Here is a 19,020-nt window from a genome sequence, read left to right as displayed (position 1 = left end):
AGACACTGCAAGAAAGATCCAAGTCACTTACAAACCAGGCAATACTTTTCATATAAAAGCATTTAAATATGATTACCTCATTCTGCAGCTTCTCATTTGTCTGTCTAGAGTTCTCCAAAGAAGCCAAAGTTTCAATCTTTTCTTTGTGAATGGCATCCTTCTCTTTGGTCACCTTCTCCACAGTCTGTAAAACATCTTCTGCCATTTTGACAGCCTGTTTATAAAGTGAGGATGGAGGAGAAGAAAGTATTACCAGTGGGACCTCTGAAAGCAAAACCACAATGCTTTATGCACAGCTCCGCTGTTTGCCAGATGCTTTCCAATTAAACAAGGACTTCAACTCTGAATTTGCATTCTGAGGCTGGCATAAAGTGTAAAAATAAACGGACATGAGTAGATTCAGTTCCATGCAGAAACCCCATGCTTGGGTCACCACTTAACCCATTTCTTCCTTGCTTTCTTTATTTCCTAGATTTCTATTTACAACTGTGATTGCTCTCAGACTTCTGAGTATTTTAGACAGTAGTAGTTCGTAGATATTCACTTCCAACAAACTTTTCTATTTTTAGAGAATGTGGAATTATAACAATTGATAAAAATTTGAATATAAATTAAAAAATAATTAGGAAGTAGACCAATTACCACATCATTTTAGTGCTGTTCGTTATGCCCTCATAAAAGGAAATAATTCACCAGTATATTATTAAAGTACAAAGGTAGGCGTAACACAATTCTATAGAATAAAAGATGGATTCAATATTTCCTAAGTGATCTTATGGGCTTTGAGCCAAGGTGAAACTCAAAATACTATTCAGAATTTGTTGGCGGTGAATACAAAACACTTCTGTGAATAAAAAGAACCCAGGAGATGCCAATATCTTTAACAGTCTGAAAGTCCTGTAATGCAAGTGTAAATCGTTCTCCTGCACTGCTTTTTATTTATCCAATTACATTTACAGGAGTAGCACATTGCTTTTATGTTCATTGAGTAACTGCAATTTTTAGTTGGTTGTAATTCCTACTCTAGCTATTAAGCTGCAAAGTACTTCAGCAGAGGAGCTGTCCAATTTCTTCTACCAGATTCAGAAAACCAAACTTCCTTTTATTCACAGTTTATGTTGTTTTCTTGCAACATTCAGCGACAACATAGCCTGTTATATTTAGAAATAATTTTAAAAGAATTATTATAGTTAAAACGTCTTTCAGACTCAGTTACAGCTTTAAAAAAAACCACGGTAATACATTGAGAACAAAACTCCAGCCCATTTACCCTGAGATGAAGTGCTGATTGTGCAATGAAGTGCAGAGAGGAAACCACGGAGTTAGTGCTCAGTATTAGTATAACCATACTTGATTGTTTAACTGTACGTTTCAATACCTCCATTTTTTGCATTACTGTCTGGGCCTGCAGAGTTTCACTTTCTCTTAGTTTCAAAGCCAGATTGTTCACCTTCTCCAGCAGCATCTGATTTTTTTCCTCAGAGACCAGCAGTTTGCCCGAGAGGTCTATGTTAGTGTGCTCTAACAGCGCTACTTCCTCCTGCAGCTTATAATGGTTCTTGGACAATTTCTCCTTCTCTTTTAGTATTTCTTCCTTACTGACGGCCAGACTCTTCTGTTCAGCAAGCAGATTTTCATTTTCCTGAAGTAATTTGTTTCTCTCTTTCTCAGTCACCTCATGTTTCTGCTGAAGATCATCCAGCATCTTGGACAGACAACTGTGCAAGTCCTGGAGCTCTGCTTTTGATGTAGACAAGGAATTAAAGTCACTCTTCAGTTGCTCAATTTTGGAAGCCAGCTGCTCTGTCTCTGCACAGAGGATTTCTTTTTCTTTAATTATTTCCACCAGTTTAGTTTCGGATTTTTCTTTCTCCTGAACCAGACTTTCTTTCTCAGTCAGAAATTCTTTATTTTTCTCTCTCATCACTTCTATCTCCTTCTCTAAGAAGCTGATGTTATTTTGAAGCTCCAGACGTTCCAACAAAAATGATTCCTTGTCCAGTTTTCTAGCTTCCTTTTCTATGGTTAAGTTTTCTCTCATATTCTCAAGCTCTCCATTTAATTTCTGACACTTATCTTGTAATTCGGTCCTCTCTCTGGTCAGTGTTTCCAGGTCAGTAGAACAGGTTTTGAATGAAGATGATAGGACCTGCTTGTCACGAGACAGAGCAGACAGTGCATTTTCTAATGTTCTTTTGGCATCCTGTGCCTCTTTCAGAAGATCGGAAAGGTCACGTTTACAAGCTACTAGCTCTTGATTTTCTAGATTCATCTTATTTAGCTCTTCCTTGAGAGCTTTGATGGACTCTTGGAGTGTGGTATTCTCTTGGGCCAGAACTCTCTTGGCTGAGATGTCCAGCTCATGTTCTCTCTTCGTATCAGAAACTGCATTTGTAGCAGACTTGTTCTCATCAAGGAGCTCTGAGTATTTTCTCTCCAATTCATTCTTCTCTTTCAGAAGAGCTTCATTGTGTTTTTCAAATTGCAGTGACTTACAAAAAACAGATTCCTTTTCCAAGTTCAATTCATTTATTTTCTCATTAAAGGCTTTCTCAGCAAGCATAGCATCTGCTGTGGCCTTAGCAAGCTTTTCAGTAATTACCTTATTTTCATTTAGAAGTTCCTCCTTTTCAGCCAAAAGCCTTCGTTCTGATGAAGAAAGAGCCTCTTTCTCTCGAAGTAACTGAATACGTTCAGAGTTGGATGTCTCTCTTGAGGATTTAATTTCCTCAAGAAGATGAGTGAGACTAGCAAGGGAAGCCTTCAGCTCTGTATTGTCTTTCATCACCTTTTTAAGTTCTTCATGTTCACTCTCTAGTTCTGTTTGCATCTCTTCTGTTCTCACTTTTAATGCCTGGTTTTCACTAACAGTATCGGCTGAACTCAGGCACAACTCTTCTATACTTTTAAGGAGCATCTCCTTCTCGGTCTGCAGACTCTGACTCATGTGCAATAGATGGTCCCGTTCATCTTTTAAGGCTGTGTGCGCACTTTTAAGATCCGAGTGCTTATCTTGGGCCGAATCTCTCTCTGCAGTCAGAGTTGACAGTTGTTGTAGTAGCTCTCTTTGATCTCTGGCCAGGTCATCGTAAGAACTTTTCAGCTTCTGAATGACATCATCTTTGTCTTTAATGACTGCATCGTTCTCTTCCAAAAGTTTCTTCTGATAATGCTCTAGTTCTTCTCGTTCCTTGATATGTTTCTGACGTGCCACATCCATAGCATCATTGTTGGCCTGAAGTTTTTTCAGCTGTTGGAGCAAGGTTGACTCTGAAGACCGGAGAGCATCATTTGCTTGAGTTATCTTCAGAAGATCTGCGTGTGCTGCCTCTATTTCAGAGAGTAATTTGCCTTTCTCAGAAATTAGTGCTACCTTTTCTGTGCTTTCCTGCTGGCTTTTGGCCTCAGCTTCTTCTTTCTGCTTTAGGATTTTTTTGTTTTCTGAATTAAGTTCTTCATTTATTGTCCAAAGCTCTTCTTGGTCTTGTTGCATTGACAAAATCTTTGATTCCAACTCTAGAAGTTTTGATAATAATGAACCTCTCTCTAATTTTAAAGTATTCCCCTCCTGTGCCAGAGTCTCTTTTTCTGATATCAAACCCCTCATCTTGTCTGACATTAGTTCAATCTCTTTTCTGGCTGATGCTAACACAGAGCTTAAGGACTAAAGGAATAAAGTCAGGGAGAAGGGAAAACAAAAATGAAGTCAAGCAGACAAATGAGAAATGTGCATTATGGGCAAACAGTACTACTGTAATTTAAGTTTTCTTAAAAAGTGTATACACTGGCACATAGTCCCTGTGCAAACTGAACTGTTGTTGACATTTCATTACAAAACACCCACAAGAATACTTTTTGGTGGTTAAATTAAAAATATTGTGATTTGAGAGGTCCTCCGTACCAGACTTCATCTTGGTTTTAAAAACTACTCTCAAGGAATTTTCTGAATGAAAATTAATCAGAAAGAGACACAGAATGATCTAATCAGAATCTAATGAAGTTAAAATGCAGGGAGTTATAGCAGGCACTCATTTCCAATTCTCAAAGTCACCTTCTGTAGCTAATTCGCCCCAAAATATATTGTCATAACCTTTTTAATTCAAAGCAGCACATCATTGGTGTATCTACAAGTTAACTCCTGTGCCAATTTATACACTAAACATTTTGATGAAGCATCAACAGATTATAGCCAATAACTAATAAGGGATGAAAGTAAGCAGCAATATCAATGAAACAGGAGAAAAAATGAAAATTATTCAAGTCATGATACATACCAAATAACTGCATGTAACACAAGATCGTACTACAGAGCAACATTTCAACTGTGCAACACCTTTAAATGAAATATTTCTCAACTTATTTTATTTAAAATTCATGCATTTAAAACAGAGAGAACAATAACATCTGGCTCCAACTTATTGTGCTGAAGCAGATATCTATGAACATAGAATGCTAAGGTAAAAGAATCGTATTTTATGGATTCTCGTGTAATCCAGAGAAGACAACAGTAAGTTGTGAATGCTTCACTTCCCTAGTCAACATTAATTTGTTCTGGAAAAGTTCAAAACAAGTATCGCAAAAACCCTACTATAAAATGGTAAAGCTGAAGGAAAAAAAACAAACACAACATAACAGAACAGTGAATCACTGAAATGCAAAGATATGAACTTTAAATTACTTGCAAAGTAACAAGGTATACATACTTTGGCCTGTTCTGCTTGCTTTTTCAGCTCCTCAGCCTGTGTTTCCAACTCATCATTTTTCTTCTGTGCAGTTTTCAGCGCCTCTTCTGCATCCAGCAAGTTCTGCTTAAACCCTTTAATGTCTGCGTCATGTTTAGTGATCATGTCTGAAGTTTCTTTTTCATACTTTGCCTGAAGATCCTTATACTGATTTTGGTTAGTCTCGATTTGCTTTTTCTGATAGAACATAAAGTAGTTGGAACACAGTTAAAGGTCCAGAGGTACATTGTGGTAACTATTCTCCCGATGGTATTTTAAAATGTTTTTCTTACCATGTCCATTAGTTGATCCTGCATTTTTTTCAGCTCTTCTTGATGAGTCTTGAGAGTTTCTTGCTGACTCTGCTCAGCTTTCTGTGCTGTCTGTTCCACATTTTTCTGAAGCTGAACAGCCTTTTCATTTGCTTTTGTAAGCTCAAGTTGTATTTGCTCCAACTGCCTAAAAAGACCAAATAAAAGAACATTACTTTTTGCTGACAGCATGACAAGCAGAGATAAAAGACTCCAAATTATGCTGAAGTCCTATATTGTGTCCAAACATTTAGTAAAAGATTTAATTATTTAACATATAGAGAATTTTCTGCTAAATTAAATATATACAAGTGGGTCCAAGCACTTGCTTGTTTGCAGAGTAACACCATTGCCAGTTAACTTGCCCCCAGCCTGGGGTTCTGAAAAGATAAAGAACTATTCTACCCACAACTTTTATTTGAAAGAAATCACATTTTCTCTTGCTGGTCAAAAAAGAGACCCGTGTATCTCCTCCATTTCTAAATAAAAGTCCAAAGACTTGTAAGCAAATAACTACGAAGCACAATTATGAAACAGTATGTTTTGCTCATTTGCTCTGGACAGTGAGAAGTACGTGCTACATGAAATTTTAGAAATTTAAAAAGTGAAACTCTTCAAAGCACTCCGAGGAGACTATTTTGATTAATTTAGTTTGAAAGACTAAGTTCACTTGTCACATCAATGTGACACTCAGGAGCATCTTGCTCAGCTATTTGAAAAGAGAGAAATTGAGAAGTAAGGAATGCAGTGAAAATGTTCTGGCAATGATGGAATACCTTTCTTTTAACCGTAGCTCATCATTCATTTTTGTAAGCTGGGCAGAGCTGTCCCCTGATGACTTCATGATCTCTGCTATGTCATTTTCTAGTTTGACTTTAGCCTGAGTCAGTTGCTGTTCTCTCTCTTCTCGCTCCTTCAGTTTCTCCTCCATCACTGAACAAGACAAAAGTTAGTCGTCTAGCAGATTTAATACAAAGGGAATGCGCAGACAAGCTAGAATATCATAAAGAGCTATAAACAGAATAATATTGATGCTACAAACCTTCCAAATTACCTCTTCAAAATTAAAAATTATAACTGGTTTGAACTTTGAGCTGTGAGCTGTAGCAGAAAGTTAAGAACACTTCAGAAATAGCAGTAAAGCAACTGGTGAAGAAGTTTTAGCTTTTTTTCCAGAAGCGAATCATTTAAGTTCAGGCCATGAGAAGCTGGTAAGAGTCCTAATGCGTATCAGAGGATAATCAAGCACTATAATAGGAGAAGCATGCGCACCTCTCCAGCTATTCAGCAGAACAGCAGAAAACAAACAATGCAAGCAACATGAAGGTACAGGGAAAAAAATCATGGAATCGGAACGGTTTGGGTTGGAAGGGTCCTCAAACACCATGTGCTTCCAACCCTCTGCTGCAGGCAGCAATGCCTTCCACTAGACCAGGCTGCCCAAAGCCCCGTCCAACCTGACCTTGAACACTTCCAGGGATGGGGCATCCACAGCTGCTCTGGGCAGCCTGTTCCAGTGTCTCACCACCCCTATAGTAAAGAATTCCTTCCTAATACCTAATCTAAATCTACCCTCTTTTAATTTAAAACCATTACCCCATGTCCTATCACCACACCCCCTGATAAACAGTCTCTCCCCAGCTTTCCTGGAAGGCAGCTATAAGGTCTCCCTGGAGCCTTCTCTTCTCCAGACCGAACAAGCCCAACTCCCTCAGCACAGGCGAGGTGCTCCAGCCCTCTGATCATCTTTGTGACCTTCCTCTGGACCTGCTCTAACAGGTCAATGTCTTTCTTCTGCTGGGGACTCCAGCATGACTCAGGCCAGGGCAGGCACTGCCACCAAGGGCAACAGCAGCCCTTGGCATGACTTGAGTCCCAAAAATGCCTTAAAAGAGTTGCTTACAGCGTACGTAATCATTCCTAATTTCTGTCTAGTTTGGTTTTAAATTGAGATGCACAACTAGACAGATACAGCAAGCCTCCCACCTGCCAGATAAGAAAAAGTAGACAACCTGACTAGCACACTGTCTTTTTGACATCCTTAAAAAGAGAACACTGTTTATGGGAATTAACTAGTTTATACTTGTAAAGCTTCAGTCTGGTCACTAAGTCTTTGCCTGGTCCTTGACCATTTCCACAGCATGATTTTGTTGCAATGTTAAAGCAAAAACGTAACTACTGATTTGGAATACACTCAGCCAGGAAATCTTTTGCCTTACTGCACTATTTCCTTAACATCATGGTCACCTTGCTGCATCACTATACAGTGCCACAAAAGCTAGTTTTGCCTAGAAAAAAAGGCTTTCTTTTGATGGCATATGCATTTGTGAAATCATTACACGCTATGTAAGGTATGGCAAGCTGAGCAGGAGGCATAAGAAAGCACAAAGCTGATGCATATTTCAAAACGTTCCATTTTATTACTTCCTTACCAGTCAAATTAGACTTCAGTTGTTCCAGTTCTGAAGACATGAGTGCAAATTGCTCTTCTTTTTGGTTTAGTTTTTTTATTGTTTCTATGCAAGTAAAATTTTAAAGACAAAGTTAGTAACTACTTAGATTCCAACAATTCCACCTACTTGCAAGGTATGTTACTCTCAAGAAGAGAGGCTGCAAGTAGTCCTGCCCTTTCCCTAGCTACTGAAACTGCTGTATTGCCAGGTATAAATTTGAAAGCATAAGGAAGAAAACACCTTTATTTTGCAGTATAATTTTCTGCAGCTTTTAAGATCTTCATTTACTTCAGTAGCTGACATACCTTGCATAGTTTGTTGAACGTTTTCTGCTTCATCAGCTGCACTAGTAAACTTTTCTTTCTGAAAAAAATAGACAAAACCCTAAGGTCAGGTTTGATGTTAACAGTATAATTCAACCACTGAATTTATATTAGGTATTTTTTCATGTAGAAAATATATCAAGTTTTCACTCCTATCATAAATAGACCTGAAGTTTTTGAATTACATTTTAGCATTGATATATTCAACAACATAATGCAAGATTTCTCCCTTGCCTTGTTTGCAAGCAAGTCCCTAAACTTTGAAAATAACTTCTTCATCAACTAGCATAGCAACAGAGCTGCAGCCACAGAGTCTCGTGTAGGAGACATCATGTTTGGGCCTCTCAATGTCAGAAGCTATCCACGTTACTCATGTGCTGCACAACAGACTTCTGCAACCCTGAGATCAATCTCACACGAGTGTTTTCCAGCTTTACCAGCAGGAAGAAATGCCTGACTGTGAAAAAAAGGCAGGATATTGAGGAAGACAAATGAGACTTCTCCATCAGCTTCAAATATTTACTGTGGTCAAGGAAAGATTTTATGACAGGGACAGTAAAAATTAAGCAGCATGTCTTTTTATTGCTAGCTAACTAGTTTATTGGGAGAATCCTACTCATCCACAGGATACTTACAAAATTAATTAAATTTGCAAAATGAGAAATCAGGTGAAAAGTATCTTTGAGAAACATTTGCGAGACATTCCTGTAGCAAGCATTAATTTATACAATAGTTATAATGATAAAGGGCCGTATGTTCCGTTCCTTCAAGAGTAGTCTAAATTTAAAGCTGCACAATGCTTTTGACTTGGCTTAATATTTTATCTGAAATCTCTAATGGATGAGTTCTATTTAAACAAATCACCTGATAACACAAGTCAGGTGAAATTCTCTTTTCGTTCTGAGATGGATCTTATTAGTCATGAGCCATTGCCTTCTATTCGTGAAGATCATAGCTTTGAAAGACTGCTCAGGCAGGACAGATCCTCCGAATTCAATTAAACTCTCACCACAAAAACCAAAATCCAACGGATAAAGTCAAAATTTTTGAGTATTACTCACCAAAATCTGAAGTTCCTTTTCCAAAGAATCTTTAACTTGATTTACTGCACTCAAGTTTTTCTCAAGGTCAAGAAGCTTTTGCTCTTTGCCCTGCAGTTCTTTGGCCAGATTACTAGCCTAACAAATATGGTCAAATGGAGTAAAATAAAATTACAAACATGAATGATAAAAACAGAGAAATTAAAAGTTGAATCTGAAATAAATAACTAGAATATTAAAAACACTATAAGATGAGAAAATAAAAATAAACTGAAGGAAAAAGAAATGTAATGTGTTAACTGAGTGAAGCTGATTTCCACTGATGACTACATCACAGTACTAATTGGATCTTGAAATGCTTGAAATAATAATTAAAATTTAGTGATCTTAGAATTAATGGTGAAAACATTTAATGGCAGACATTCTGGAGTACACTGAAACATTTCAAAATACAGTTACAGCATCAGATGAATGAGCAGTTTTGGTTCTTAACTGTTTTAATCTTTTGAACTGATAAATTTAGCATTTATCTTTCAACTGGCTCTTCAGACCAATACACACATGGGGACCTCATTTTCCAAAAGGTTCTGTACCTCACCCAGGAGGTAGTGCAGAAACCCAGCGTGAGCTCAAAAATTGTGCCAAAGGTCCACAGCAATCTGGTATCTTGGAACCATCTGTGAAGGACTTAGGAAAGCTGTTTCCAGCTACCTTCCCACTACTACAATTGGAGCTCTAGCTTGTCAGGTCATGCATAAATTGGGGATGTGGGCAACCCCCCAAGTTAAATGGAAACTTAATGCTTTTATTATTAGCTGCAGTGACAGAACAACGTCCAGGTACTGAACAGCATCCTATCAACCTTAAAGAGACATTTCATCCAAAACCAAGAAAAAGCTCAGTAAGATACATCAAGCTGCAGTCTGTGCTTCAAAAATACTGTGAAGAGGTTCCTGACAACACCACTGCATGCTCTTATCTTAAATGAAAGTTCCTCCAGGATCTTTTCTGTTTCTCTTTGTTTCATTTTTAATGGCATTCTCTTACCTCTTCCATCATCATCTTTGATGAGTGGAAAGGTGAAGATACTAATTCTATCAGCATTTCTCTAGATGGAAGATTAGGAACACAGAGTCTCTCTACAACTCAATTTAATCAACAGAGGAAAACATTCCCCTGTGAGCTCCATGTCACATTATCCAAATATTTCCAAACTTCCACCAAACGTTAAAAATTTGTATGTCGGTTCCTCTCCCAAATAAACCAACAAAGTAATTTTCCATAACATCAAGTTTTCAGCAGAGGCCTCCATAAGTCTGCAGGAAGAAAGTACAGCAAGAAATTTTCTTTTGCAGAGTGGTGCAGACCAAGCAGAAAAACCTGTTTAGAGATCTGACCCAGTTAACGCTTTCTCTACACCTCCTCAGATGTTCCCAAGATACGCTTCTAATACAACAGGTTTTTTTCTGTGATGAGTTTGCTATAGCAGTTTAGAACAATACAAATGTAAAATAAAAGCAAAATAAAAATAAAAGGATGGATGTTGATACAAACCTTGCTACTTTCATCAACCTTTTCAGTCTCTAAATTCTGTATCTGTTTCTCAGCTGCCTCAAGCTGCTTGCTAAGTTTCTGGACTTCCAATTTACCTTCAGAATTGGCTTTCTGAAGTGCATCAAGGTCCAAAAGCTTTTCTTCAGAAGCTTTGATCTGTTGTGTAAGACTACCAATAACTTTGGTTTGTTCATTGCACTTGGCTTGCAGTACCTCTAGCTCCTTTACCTTTATTTCAGCTTCCTGTAATTTGTTTAAAGTGTCTTCCATTTCTACTAGATGCTGATCTTCCACACTTTCCAGTTTGGTCTTCAAGCTTTCCAGGTTTTGCTCTTTCTCCTCTGTGACTGCTATTAATTTTGCTTTCAGGGCTTCGATCTCTTTTAAATGATGAGACTTTTCATTTTCCTGCTTCAGCTTTAAATTTGACATTTCATTTTCATAGTCTAATTTAACCTTCTCAATTTGAGTCTTTAACTCTGCAAATTCTGCTGTCTGAGCCCCTACACCTTTGCTGAAAGAAACTTTTAGTTCTTCCATTGCTTGCTGATGGGAGGCAATTGCAGATTCCAGCTTTGATTTCCACAGCTCCGTTACATCTGAATTCTCCTTGTTGGCATGATCAAGCTTAGTTTTCAATGATTCATTTTCTTTTGCCATTTTCTCATTTGAAGCTGAAAGTGATTTGATCTCTTTCCGGAGTGCTTCTTCGCTGATTTCAAACTTCTCTTTCAGTGAATTCATCTCCCTCTGATGTTCTTTGCCAACTGCTGCCATTTGTTCTTGCAAAGAACTTATTTCTTGTAACAACGAAAGAGAAGTATCCACATCATCACTGTGTTTACTAGACTCTAGTCTCCCTCGAAGCTCAGCTACTTCCTTCACCCGCAATGCTAGATCTCTTTCTAGTTCCATGATGCGAGATTTTTCTGATACCGTGGCCACCTATGATTAGCAGCATTTTAAGAAAAGAAGAAAGAATTATAAAAGATATGTTTAATAGACACGGATACTTAGACCACAGTGAAAAGAAATTACCAAGCACTGCAAACCAACATCAGCAGTGTATTCTTACCAGCATTTTGGATTATAATACCTCTGAGTTTCATTGCCAAATCCTATTTTTATGGAGGTGCTAAAGAAACCTTAAGTAAAAGAAAATGCTGCTTTTATATTGAAGGCTGTGAAACAAGACCAACTGTTACTTCATTTATGTATAAACTACTGCTAAAAAAGTACAGATGTCCACATCTTTGTGTGTTCTGTGCATATTAAATTTCACCTTTTGGGAGAACATATTTAAGTTGATTTTTCTGAAGTTATCTAGAAATAACAACTTGCTAAATAACAGCTTACAAACTACACTTATGTATATTAAACACATTTAAGAAAATGTTTCTCAGAACCATTTTAAAGCAGACTGAGATAGAACCACCAGGTCCCTAATTGTTGAAATAATTGCTTCCAGGTTAATTTTATGCCAGTTATGAGACTGTCAGAGAAAAATAATTTTTTAGCCTACAAATGCTCTGAAACTCCTTTGATATCCAATCCATTGTTGTCTCTGAAAAAAGTGTCCTCACTTGATCTGAGCTTTTCAACAACTGTTGAAGAAACTTCTGCTACGGAAAAACAACAAAGCCAGCACAATGATTTCTAATTGGGAAATCACTGTTTCAGCCTTCTTATTATACCAACATTCTGAAAAAAAATATTACTTACCTGCAATTGCTCTTTAAAATACTTATTATACACTACCTTCTTGGTTTTATAACATTCATCCCTACCTTTGAGTCATGTGTGTGTGCATGAATATAAATATGCTTTCAAGAAGCATCAATCATATATATTATGACACATATTCCAATATCTATCCTGATCTAGTCAAAAGATCTAATACTCTGCATCTTCCTAATTAAAGAAAGTGGTTGGAATAGACAAAGACACATAGGGAGTATTATCTGAAGTGAGCAGTGCATAAATCATCACAGAAAAGCAATGGGATTATTTGAAAAAGTACAAACACATAGACAAATCATTGAATTTTGAGTAACATACAAAAACTGTCAAGTGTTTATTTGCCTACTCTGCTATGGACAGAAATGAGAAAAATGTAAATAACTTTTCATCTTCTGTGGTGAAGAAACTGTTTATGATCAGGGAAAAGGTCAAAAATATTTTATGATCCTGCAGGAAAAAAAAAAATCATAAATAGAGAGAGAGAGTTTCTTTCCAGCTGAACCCTGTGCTTCGGAAGTTTTAAATATATGTGATGACCTTCAGCTTTGTTTGGAGGAAGATAACAGTATTAGCTTTTTTCTTCTAAGACAAAGAAGCAATGTAGTAACTAGAGGAAGTTCACACTTTGTCATGCAGAAAACTTGTCAGTTTGAGAAAAAGGCAGAATGAAATTTACTGCTTCATTATATCAAGCCACCGTGAAAGATTTAGGTTATAAAATGTAGCATAAAAGAGCCAGTACTCATGGTTTATTTCCATTGCATTGCTCCACACTGAAAACGTATCTGATTCATCTCCTCTGGGAGCAGATTTACAGGTTTTCAGTAAGCAGACACCTGATAACCAAGCCTGAATGGTGCCCTATTTAGTATCTGTTAAATTATCTATCACTGGGTGTTCGCTGTCTCTTTATAAAGATGCCACATACCAGAAACAGTCAACGAGGGCATCTTGTCGTAATATCGGTATGTACTTATGCATGAAGAATTTAGGACAAAAGGCACTTATAAAAAATGGCATATCATTAGGTGTGACCTAGATTCCCTTTACATGGCTGGACCTGACAGAAGGGTACGGAAGTATCACCTTCTGCTACTGTTTAGCTACCATTTAGTTGACCTTGTTGAAATGCCCAATAATACTGGGGAAACATTTAGTTCACCAGAGGTGATCATTAGTGAATTCTAACAACAGCTGCAAGTTCCTTCTTCCCATCTTCTCTTTAGCAGCTGTAGTTAGGCTGGATGCCCACAGAGTAGCCCATGTTTGGAAGCTGTCAATGTGCTCCTACAGAACAACGTTCTGCTATTTGCACAGTGAAGCAACCGTCCCATCCTCCCCTCAAAGCCAGGGATTCCACACCATCCCTGTAACACGCTCCTAGCTTGTGGTCATCTCAGATTTCTCGGATTTGCCATTTCATGGATTATCTATGAAGTACTAAATAAAAATAAATAAACAAATCTCACCACCAAAAACTGTTATGCCTTTGCTGTCAAATAAGCCCAGAGACATAACGCAATGTTAGAGCACAACAGGCTTTTCTAAAAGACACGTGAAGAGCTGAGGTCAACCACAGCAGCCCTGAGGGCCTTGTTTCAAATAAAACTGAATGCAGTTAGCACCTCACTAGCAAGAAAGAAAACTCTCAGAAACACGCTGAAAATCTTAGGAATCAACATCAGCTAAACCTCTGCCTTGGGACAAAGTATGTTTTGGGACTCAGTGATGTTTTGACAGGCAACAGTATTCCTAATACTACTGGATACCCAAGGAAAGATTGTGTCATGGGTAGGAAAAAAAAAAAAAAAAAAGAACTAGAAAGGCACTGCAAACCTTGCCTTAGCAGGTAGCACAGCCACTATTTAGGACCTCAGAAACCCAGCTCCCAAATTCTAGGTTTGTGTTAAAAGCACTGGCAAAGTGGAACTTACTTCTTTTGGCTATAACAAACTATGCTATTTCTGCCACTTTTGACCTAGATTTAAGCATTATTTTTGCACTTTGAAATCATCTTACCTGAATTCTTCTGAACAAATGAGTACTCATATACAGGCATACACACACACACCACCGAAGCTCAAAATCAATGCTAATTTTTAAGAGTGTTCCAGCTACATCTATAGCAGGTACTGATCATGGCAGGAGCAAGAATCTCTTTCAGCATGTGTTAAACCCAGCAGGCTGTGTCATCAGAAATCTTCCACAACACAAATCAGTCTTGTTATTTAAATAGTGAAAACCATTACCCTAGTGTCTTCTAACTCCCTCTGGAGTTTGTCAGCTTTGGTCTTTTCAAAGAGCAGGCTCTGTTCAAGCTCCTTAATGCGGGCATGCTCCAGTTTGGTCTGCGTCTGTTAGTGAAAAGGGAAAGGAAGAGAACACAACGGTGCCACCATCACATGCCAGCACACAAGGAGGGAGCCACATGCAGGCCGTGCTGCCAGAATCTTCTATCAATGATGAGCAGAGAAGATGCAGTGGATAAAATGAACAGGGAAATGCTATGGATGAGAAAGATGGACTGAAAAGTGTAAATGGACTGATGTGTAAAAAATAAAAAATAAACCACAAACGAAGAAGTATGAACAAAAACGTTTCATGCAGCCAAGTAGAAGTTATTTATCAGTACATGAAGTTTTCAGCACAAATTAGAATAGTTATGAAAAAGTATATATAAATATATATACACCTGTTCTAAGAGATGATATGTCCCTTTCCTCGTCATCCCACTAACTTTTTGTAATGCATTGGGCTTATTTTTAAATAGTTTAATTATGAACCAGGGGAGAATTCACTACTGAAGCTCATGTAACAAAACTTTATTATGATTTTTTAAAGCAATAGTAGCTGCATCTCAAGTATTAGCCATACAAATCCTTTTGGTCAAGACCAGGGAACACTAAGGTTCATTTGTTACTAGGGTATGAACAGAAATAGAAAGGGTATGGTTGCAGAACCCTCTTAGTTTATCCCTCTCCTCCTCTTCCAAAAAGAAAGCTAGCAACAAATAAGATTCTTCACAACCAGGGGAAAAAGTGAATCAGCCTGGTTGTTCCATACTTGCTGAAGTCTAAATACATTGAACAGGATCTACAAGTGATAAGATTTAAAAAATAAAAATAAAAAAATAATTCTCATAGGTTCCTAAAAAGCACAGAAAGTACATGTAATGAAATAAGCAGCACCTCCTGCCTTTTGGTTCCAAAGGGACAGATTTATTTTTTTTTATTATTTTTTTTTAGCAAGAACACAGAACATCGGTAAACTTGATACCTAGGCTCCAAGATGCTCCAAGAAGCCCCCAAGAGAGCTTGAAGTTTGAGAGATGCAAATAAAGTCCAGCAGTTAGTTCATATCTGACCTGTACCACTGAAATGGGCAACAGGGGTGAGTGTGTGTGCATGCGTGCACGCGTGGGTGGAATAGAAAGAAGTAATATAGAGTTAATTCTGAAATGCTGAGACCCAAGTACTGTGTCAATCTTGACTGGTCACTGTTAGTTTAAATGTATGAAACAATCCAAATTAGAAGTATTCTGAAAGGGCAGCTTAAGGAGCTTGCCCACATCAAGAGTAAGGTGGATGTCCAGGAAAGGACTGAATGATATTCTGTCTGGTTATGCTAAGATGTGATTAAGAGCCCAAGAAGTTGCATCCATCAGCCTTGAAGAAAGTTCTCCAGCTTCTGCAGTTACTTTACTACAGAACAAGTAGTAAAGTAGTAAACAGGTAGTAAAGTAATACACAGTAACCCCCAAGCCTTATGAACTGCTGTTAGGAGAGGAGAGTCCTGCAGCCTGAAAAGCTACCCATTGAACACTGGGTTGAAAGAATCCAAAAGGAAGGAAGAGCGTGAATCATTCCAAAGCCACACTGCTGCCAAACCCACAGCACAGCGGTGTGCACACAGCTGGCAGGGCACTGCTGCTTCTCTGATCTTTGCAAATGCTTTTAAATATCCCTACAGAACTGTGTTATTTATAGAGGGACAAGCTGATTAGTACTGCCTCCAAACCAGCCACAGCAGTTAAAGATCCCAGGCAGTCTCTGCAGAGAAGGTGAGATAGGGACGAAACTCTTGTTTTGCTTCAGGCCTGTTCTCTAATCACAGTATTCCTTCTGACAGCACCAAGTTATCTTCCTCTCCCAAAGCATGTAGACATCTGGTGGTTTCTAACAGTTTTTTAAAACATTTTTCCAGCTGAAAAAAGAGTTGGCTGTTTTACTATGCAGTTACTAGGTCTAAAATACTAAATCCCCAAAGCATTAAGACTTGCTTCTTAGATTTGTTCTGGTTTTGGTATTCCAGAGCGGATTTGTTTCTCTATCAGTGGAAGATATTCAGTGTACACAAGGAAAAAAAACAAACCACAAACATAAAACATGAGAACATGGGTTATTGTTTTTGTCTCTCACAGCCTTTGAAAACTAAACTAAATATTCCAAGGGAAATAAATATTTTTAAAAGTGGCTATAAATCAGCCCCCTCTCTGAGACTGATTAGTATTACTTCGGTTCTACAACAAAATTGTAAGTCTGAAAACAAATCTATTTTAAAAAAATTGAATATTCATGCCTTTCTTGCTCTAAATCCCATTAGGGATTTATTAGAAAACAAGCCCCAAACCTGATAGCTGCAGAATTCTCCTTGCATCACCGTGCAAAATATGCTGCCTTAAGATTTGCTATACTATACATAAAAACCAAAATACTTTGATCATTAATCTTATTGACATTGCTTTAACACTGCAAGGATCAAATATACCATCATCGATGATGATTCTATTACCATTTTTGAACCCCCACCTCATACATTACAAAGAAGAATAAAATAAAATCCTACCAAAAATAAAATAAAAATTAAAAATTATTAAAAAAAAAAGAGAAATGTCTAAAAGATTGTGTTCCTCTTTGAGGAAACCCAGAGCACAGTAAACTGACAAGAGCAGAGTACCATACAAAGAAAAAAAGAATTTGATTTTAAACCTCAGATTGGATGGAAAAGAAAAACAAAAAGCAAGGAAACAAACAAAACCCACAAAGCATCTTCCCCTTCTCCAAAGCTTCACAGTTAGATTAAGAGAGGGGGGAAATGGGACAAGCCTTACTCTGGCTTGAACCCTAAAGAATTCCACTAAAATCAAATGTCAGAAAGCAGTCATTGGTTATTTTCAGCATTTATGTATTCTAGCTACACTTCCACTTCAAAATAAATCTTCAGTTAAGTTCTCCATCTACAGGTAAAACTGTGAAATTGTGCTGAAGCCATAAGAGCTGATAATTGATTCTAGAATAGGGGCAAGATGACCTTCAGTTCCTTCGTGCTGGGATAACAACCACAGAACACGACAGATAATGAAGCATTATCCTGGAAACTAAGTGATCACCCAGTTCTCTTCTTCAGAGAGTGAAGATGTCCATTTGTATGGAGAAATTAGAACAGGGAAATAAGGAATAAAGATAGGATTAAACAAGGAGTGCACAAAACGAGAGAAAGGAAGGGCACATGCAGATTTACTTCTAACACACCGTGAGCCTGATTGGAAGAATAGAGGAGACCCGGATCGCTGAAGTAGCTTCGCAAAAGGAACACCTAAGAATGCACAGCAGGAAACCAGTTTTAGTCTTGAGAACTTCCTATCTTGGCTGGGGATGCAGCAGAGGAGGCAGCCTGTGATAATTTTTCCTAAATCCAATCAAAGAGAGGGCTTTTAAATTCCACTATTCTGAGCTATGGAAGCAAGAGGGCTGCTTTAATGTCTTGTAAGGCAATTTCTGCTATCCATTTACATATATTTCTCCTGCATAATTCAAAGGGAAGCTACAGTAAAATAGACAGCTTTAAAACATCTTAAAAACTAGCGTGCAATCATCTCTCCCCTTAGCATTTTATGAAAAAAATAAATAAATTAGGGGAGGTAGGGAACATACCATTTTTTCCCTCAGAAAAAATAAATTGGCTAGATGCAAACTGCATCTATTGAACAGCAGTAGGAGCTCATAGGAAACAGCGCAGGATTTTTGCGAAGACAGCAACTAAAATCCTACACAGAAATGAAAGACATTTCAGGATCGAGGACAGTCATTTTCTACAAGCTCCTATGCTCTCCAATTAGGTGCAAAGTTTTTGCCCACAGAGAATTCTAATGACACATTTGCCCTCTCTACAGTTAATGGGGATTACAACGTTTAGTCATTACACACATTCTTTTTGATAAACGTAATTGCTCTGAAAGCAACATGCACACAAATACTAGAGTCAATGTTTCAATAACAGATTATGCAGTTAGTGAATAAGTATAAGCATTTTCTGCACACAATCTGTTAACATGGGATGTCTCTGCACATTTAAGTGCCCTCTTACATTTTCTGGATCTTCCGAAATCTGCCTCTTTCGCTATCAGTAAAATTAAAAAAACAAAAACAAAAACAAAAATATTTCACCTGAAGACTTAGCACTATCATTCCATCACAAACATCAGGATACATCTCATTATCTTGAATTAATTTTTAATTCTTGAAGCTCTGCAGCTTGACAGACCAGGCTCTTTAAGATGGTCTGCCAGGACTATGCACTGAGTTAACAAAAAATAGAAAACTATAAGTTTCCATGGACTAAATAATAAAAGGAGCATTCTATGAAGAGTCTAGATAGGTATCTTAAAATGAATGGAAGACTAAAATAAAAGAAATGTTATATGAAATGAATCGTTTTCATAAGGCTAGCACTTCAATCGTAAAGGGTTCACAGGGACACAAGTCAATTAACTTTGTTCTCTATACTGTGCAAGAGTCTAATATTTTTCAGATTAAACAACAGAGTAGAACAACTAATATGTATTTTGCTTTTTAATTTGAAATTTGGGATAAAAATTG

The 19,020-nt window shown here is 37.5% G+C and overlaps 1 protein-coding gene across 8 annotated transcripts in view; it reads right to left on the bottom strand.

Moving 5' to 3' along the window:
• Positions 1 to 19,020, bottom strand: part of CLIP1 (CAP-Gly domain containing linker protein 1) — a 68,276-nt gene that overhangs the window by 17,050 nt on the left and 32,206 nt on the right. For 3 of the 8 annotated variants that reach the window (XM_035341103.1, XM_035341102.1, XM_035341100.1), the window contains exons 9-19: positions 18,509 to 18,541; positions 14,392 to 14,496; positions 10,403 to 11,347; positions 8,870 to 8,986; positions 7,791 to 7,848; positions 7,465 to 7,548; positions 5,809 to 5,965; positions 5,015 to 5,180; positions 4,704 to 4,919; positions 1,379 to 3,664; positions 77 to 214 (exon numbers count right to left, since the gene is read on the bottom strand). In XM_035341103.1, the coding sequence (XP_035196994.1) occupies positions 77 to 214; positions 1,379 to 3,664; positions 4,704 to 4,919; positions 5,015 to 5,180; positions 5,809 to 5,965; positions 7,465 to 7,548; positions 7,791 to 7,848; positions 8,870 to 8,986; positions 10,403 to 11,347; positions 14,392 to 14,496; positions 18,509 to 18,541 (4,305 nt within the window). The remainder of the gene's footprint in view (positions 1 to 76; positions 215 to 1,378; positions 3,665 to 4,703; positions 4,920 to 5,014; positions 5,181 to 5,808; positions 5,966 to 7,464; positions 7,549 to 7,790; positions 7,849 to 8,869; positions 8,987 to 10,402; positions 11,348 to 14,391; positions 14,497 to 18,508; positions 18,542 to 19,020) is intronic. The other 5 variants (XM_035341104.1, XM_035341105.1, XM_035341107.1 and 2 more) reach the window with 4 other exon arrangements.

The sequence above is a fragment of the Oxyura jamaicensis genome, chromosome 15 (genome assembly GCF_011077185.1).
Source record: "Oxyura jamaicensis isolate SHBP4307 breed ruddy duck chromosome 15, BPBGC_Ojam_1.0, whole genome shotgun sequence".
Classification (NCBI taxonomy): Eukaryota; Metazoa; Chordata; class Aves; order Anseriformes; family Anatidae; genus Oxyura; species Oxyura jamaicensis.
This window is presented reverse-complemented; position numbering and strand designations above follow the sequence as displayed.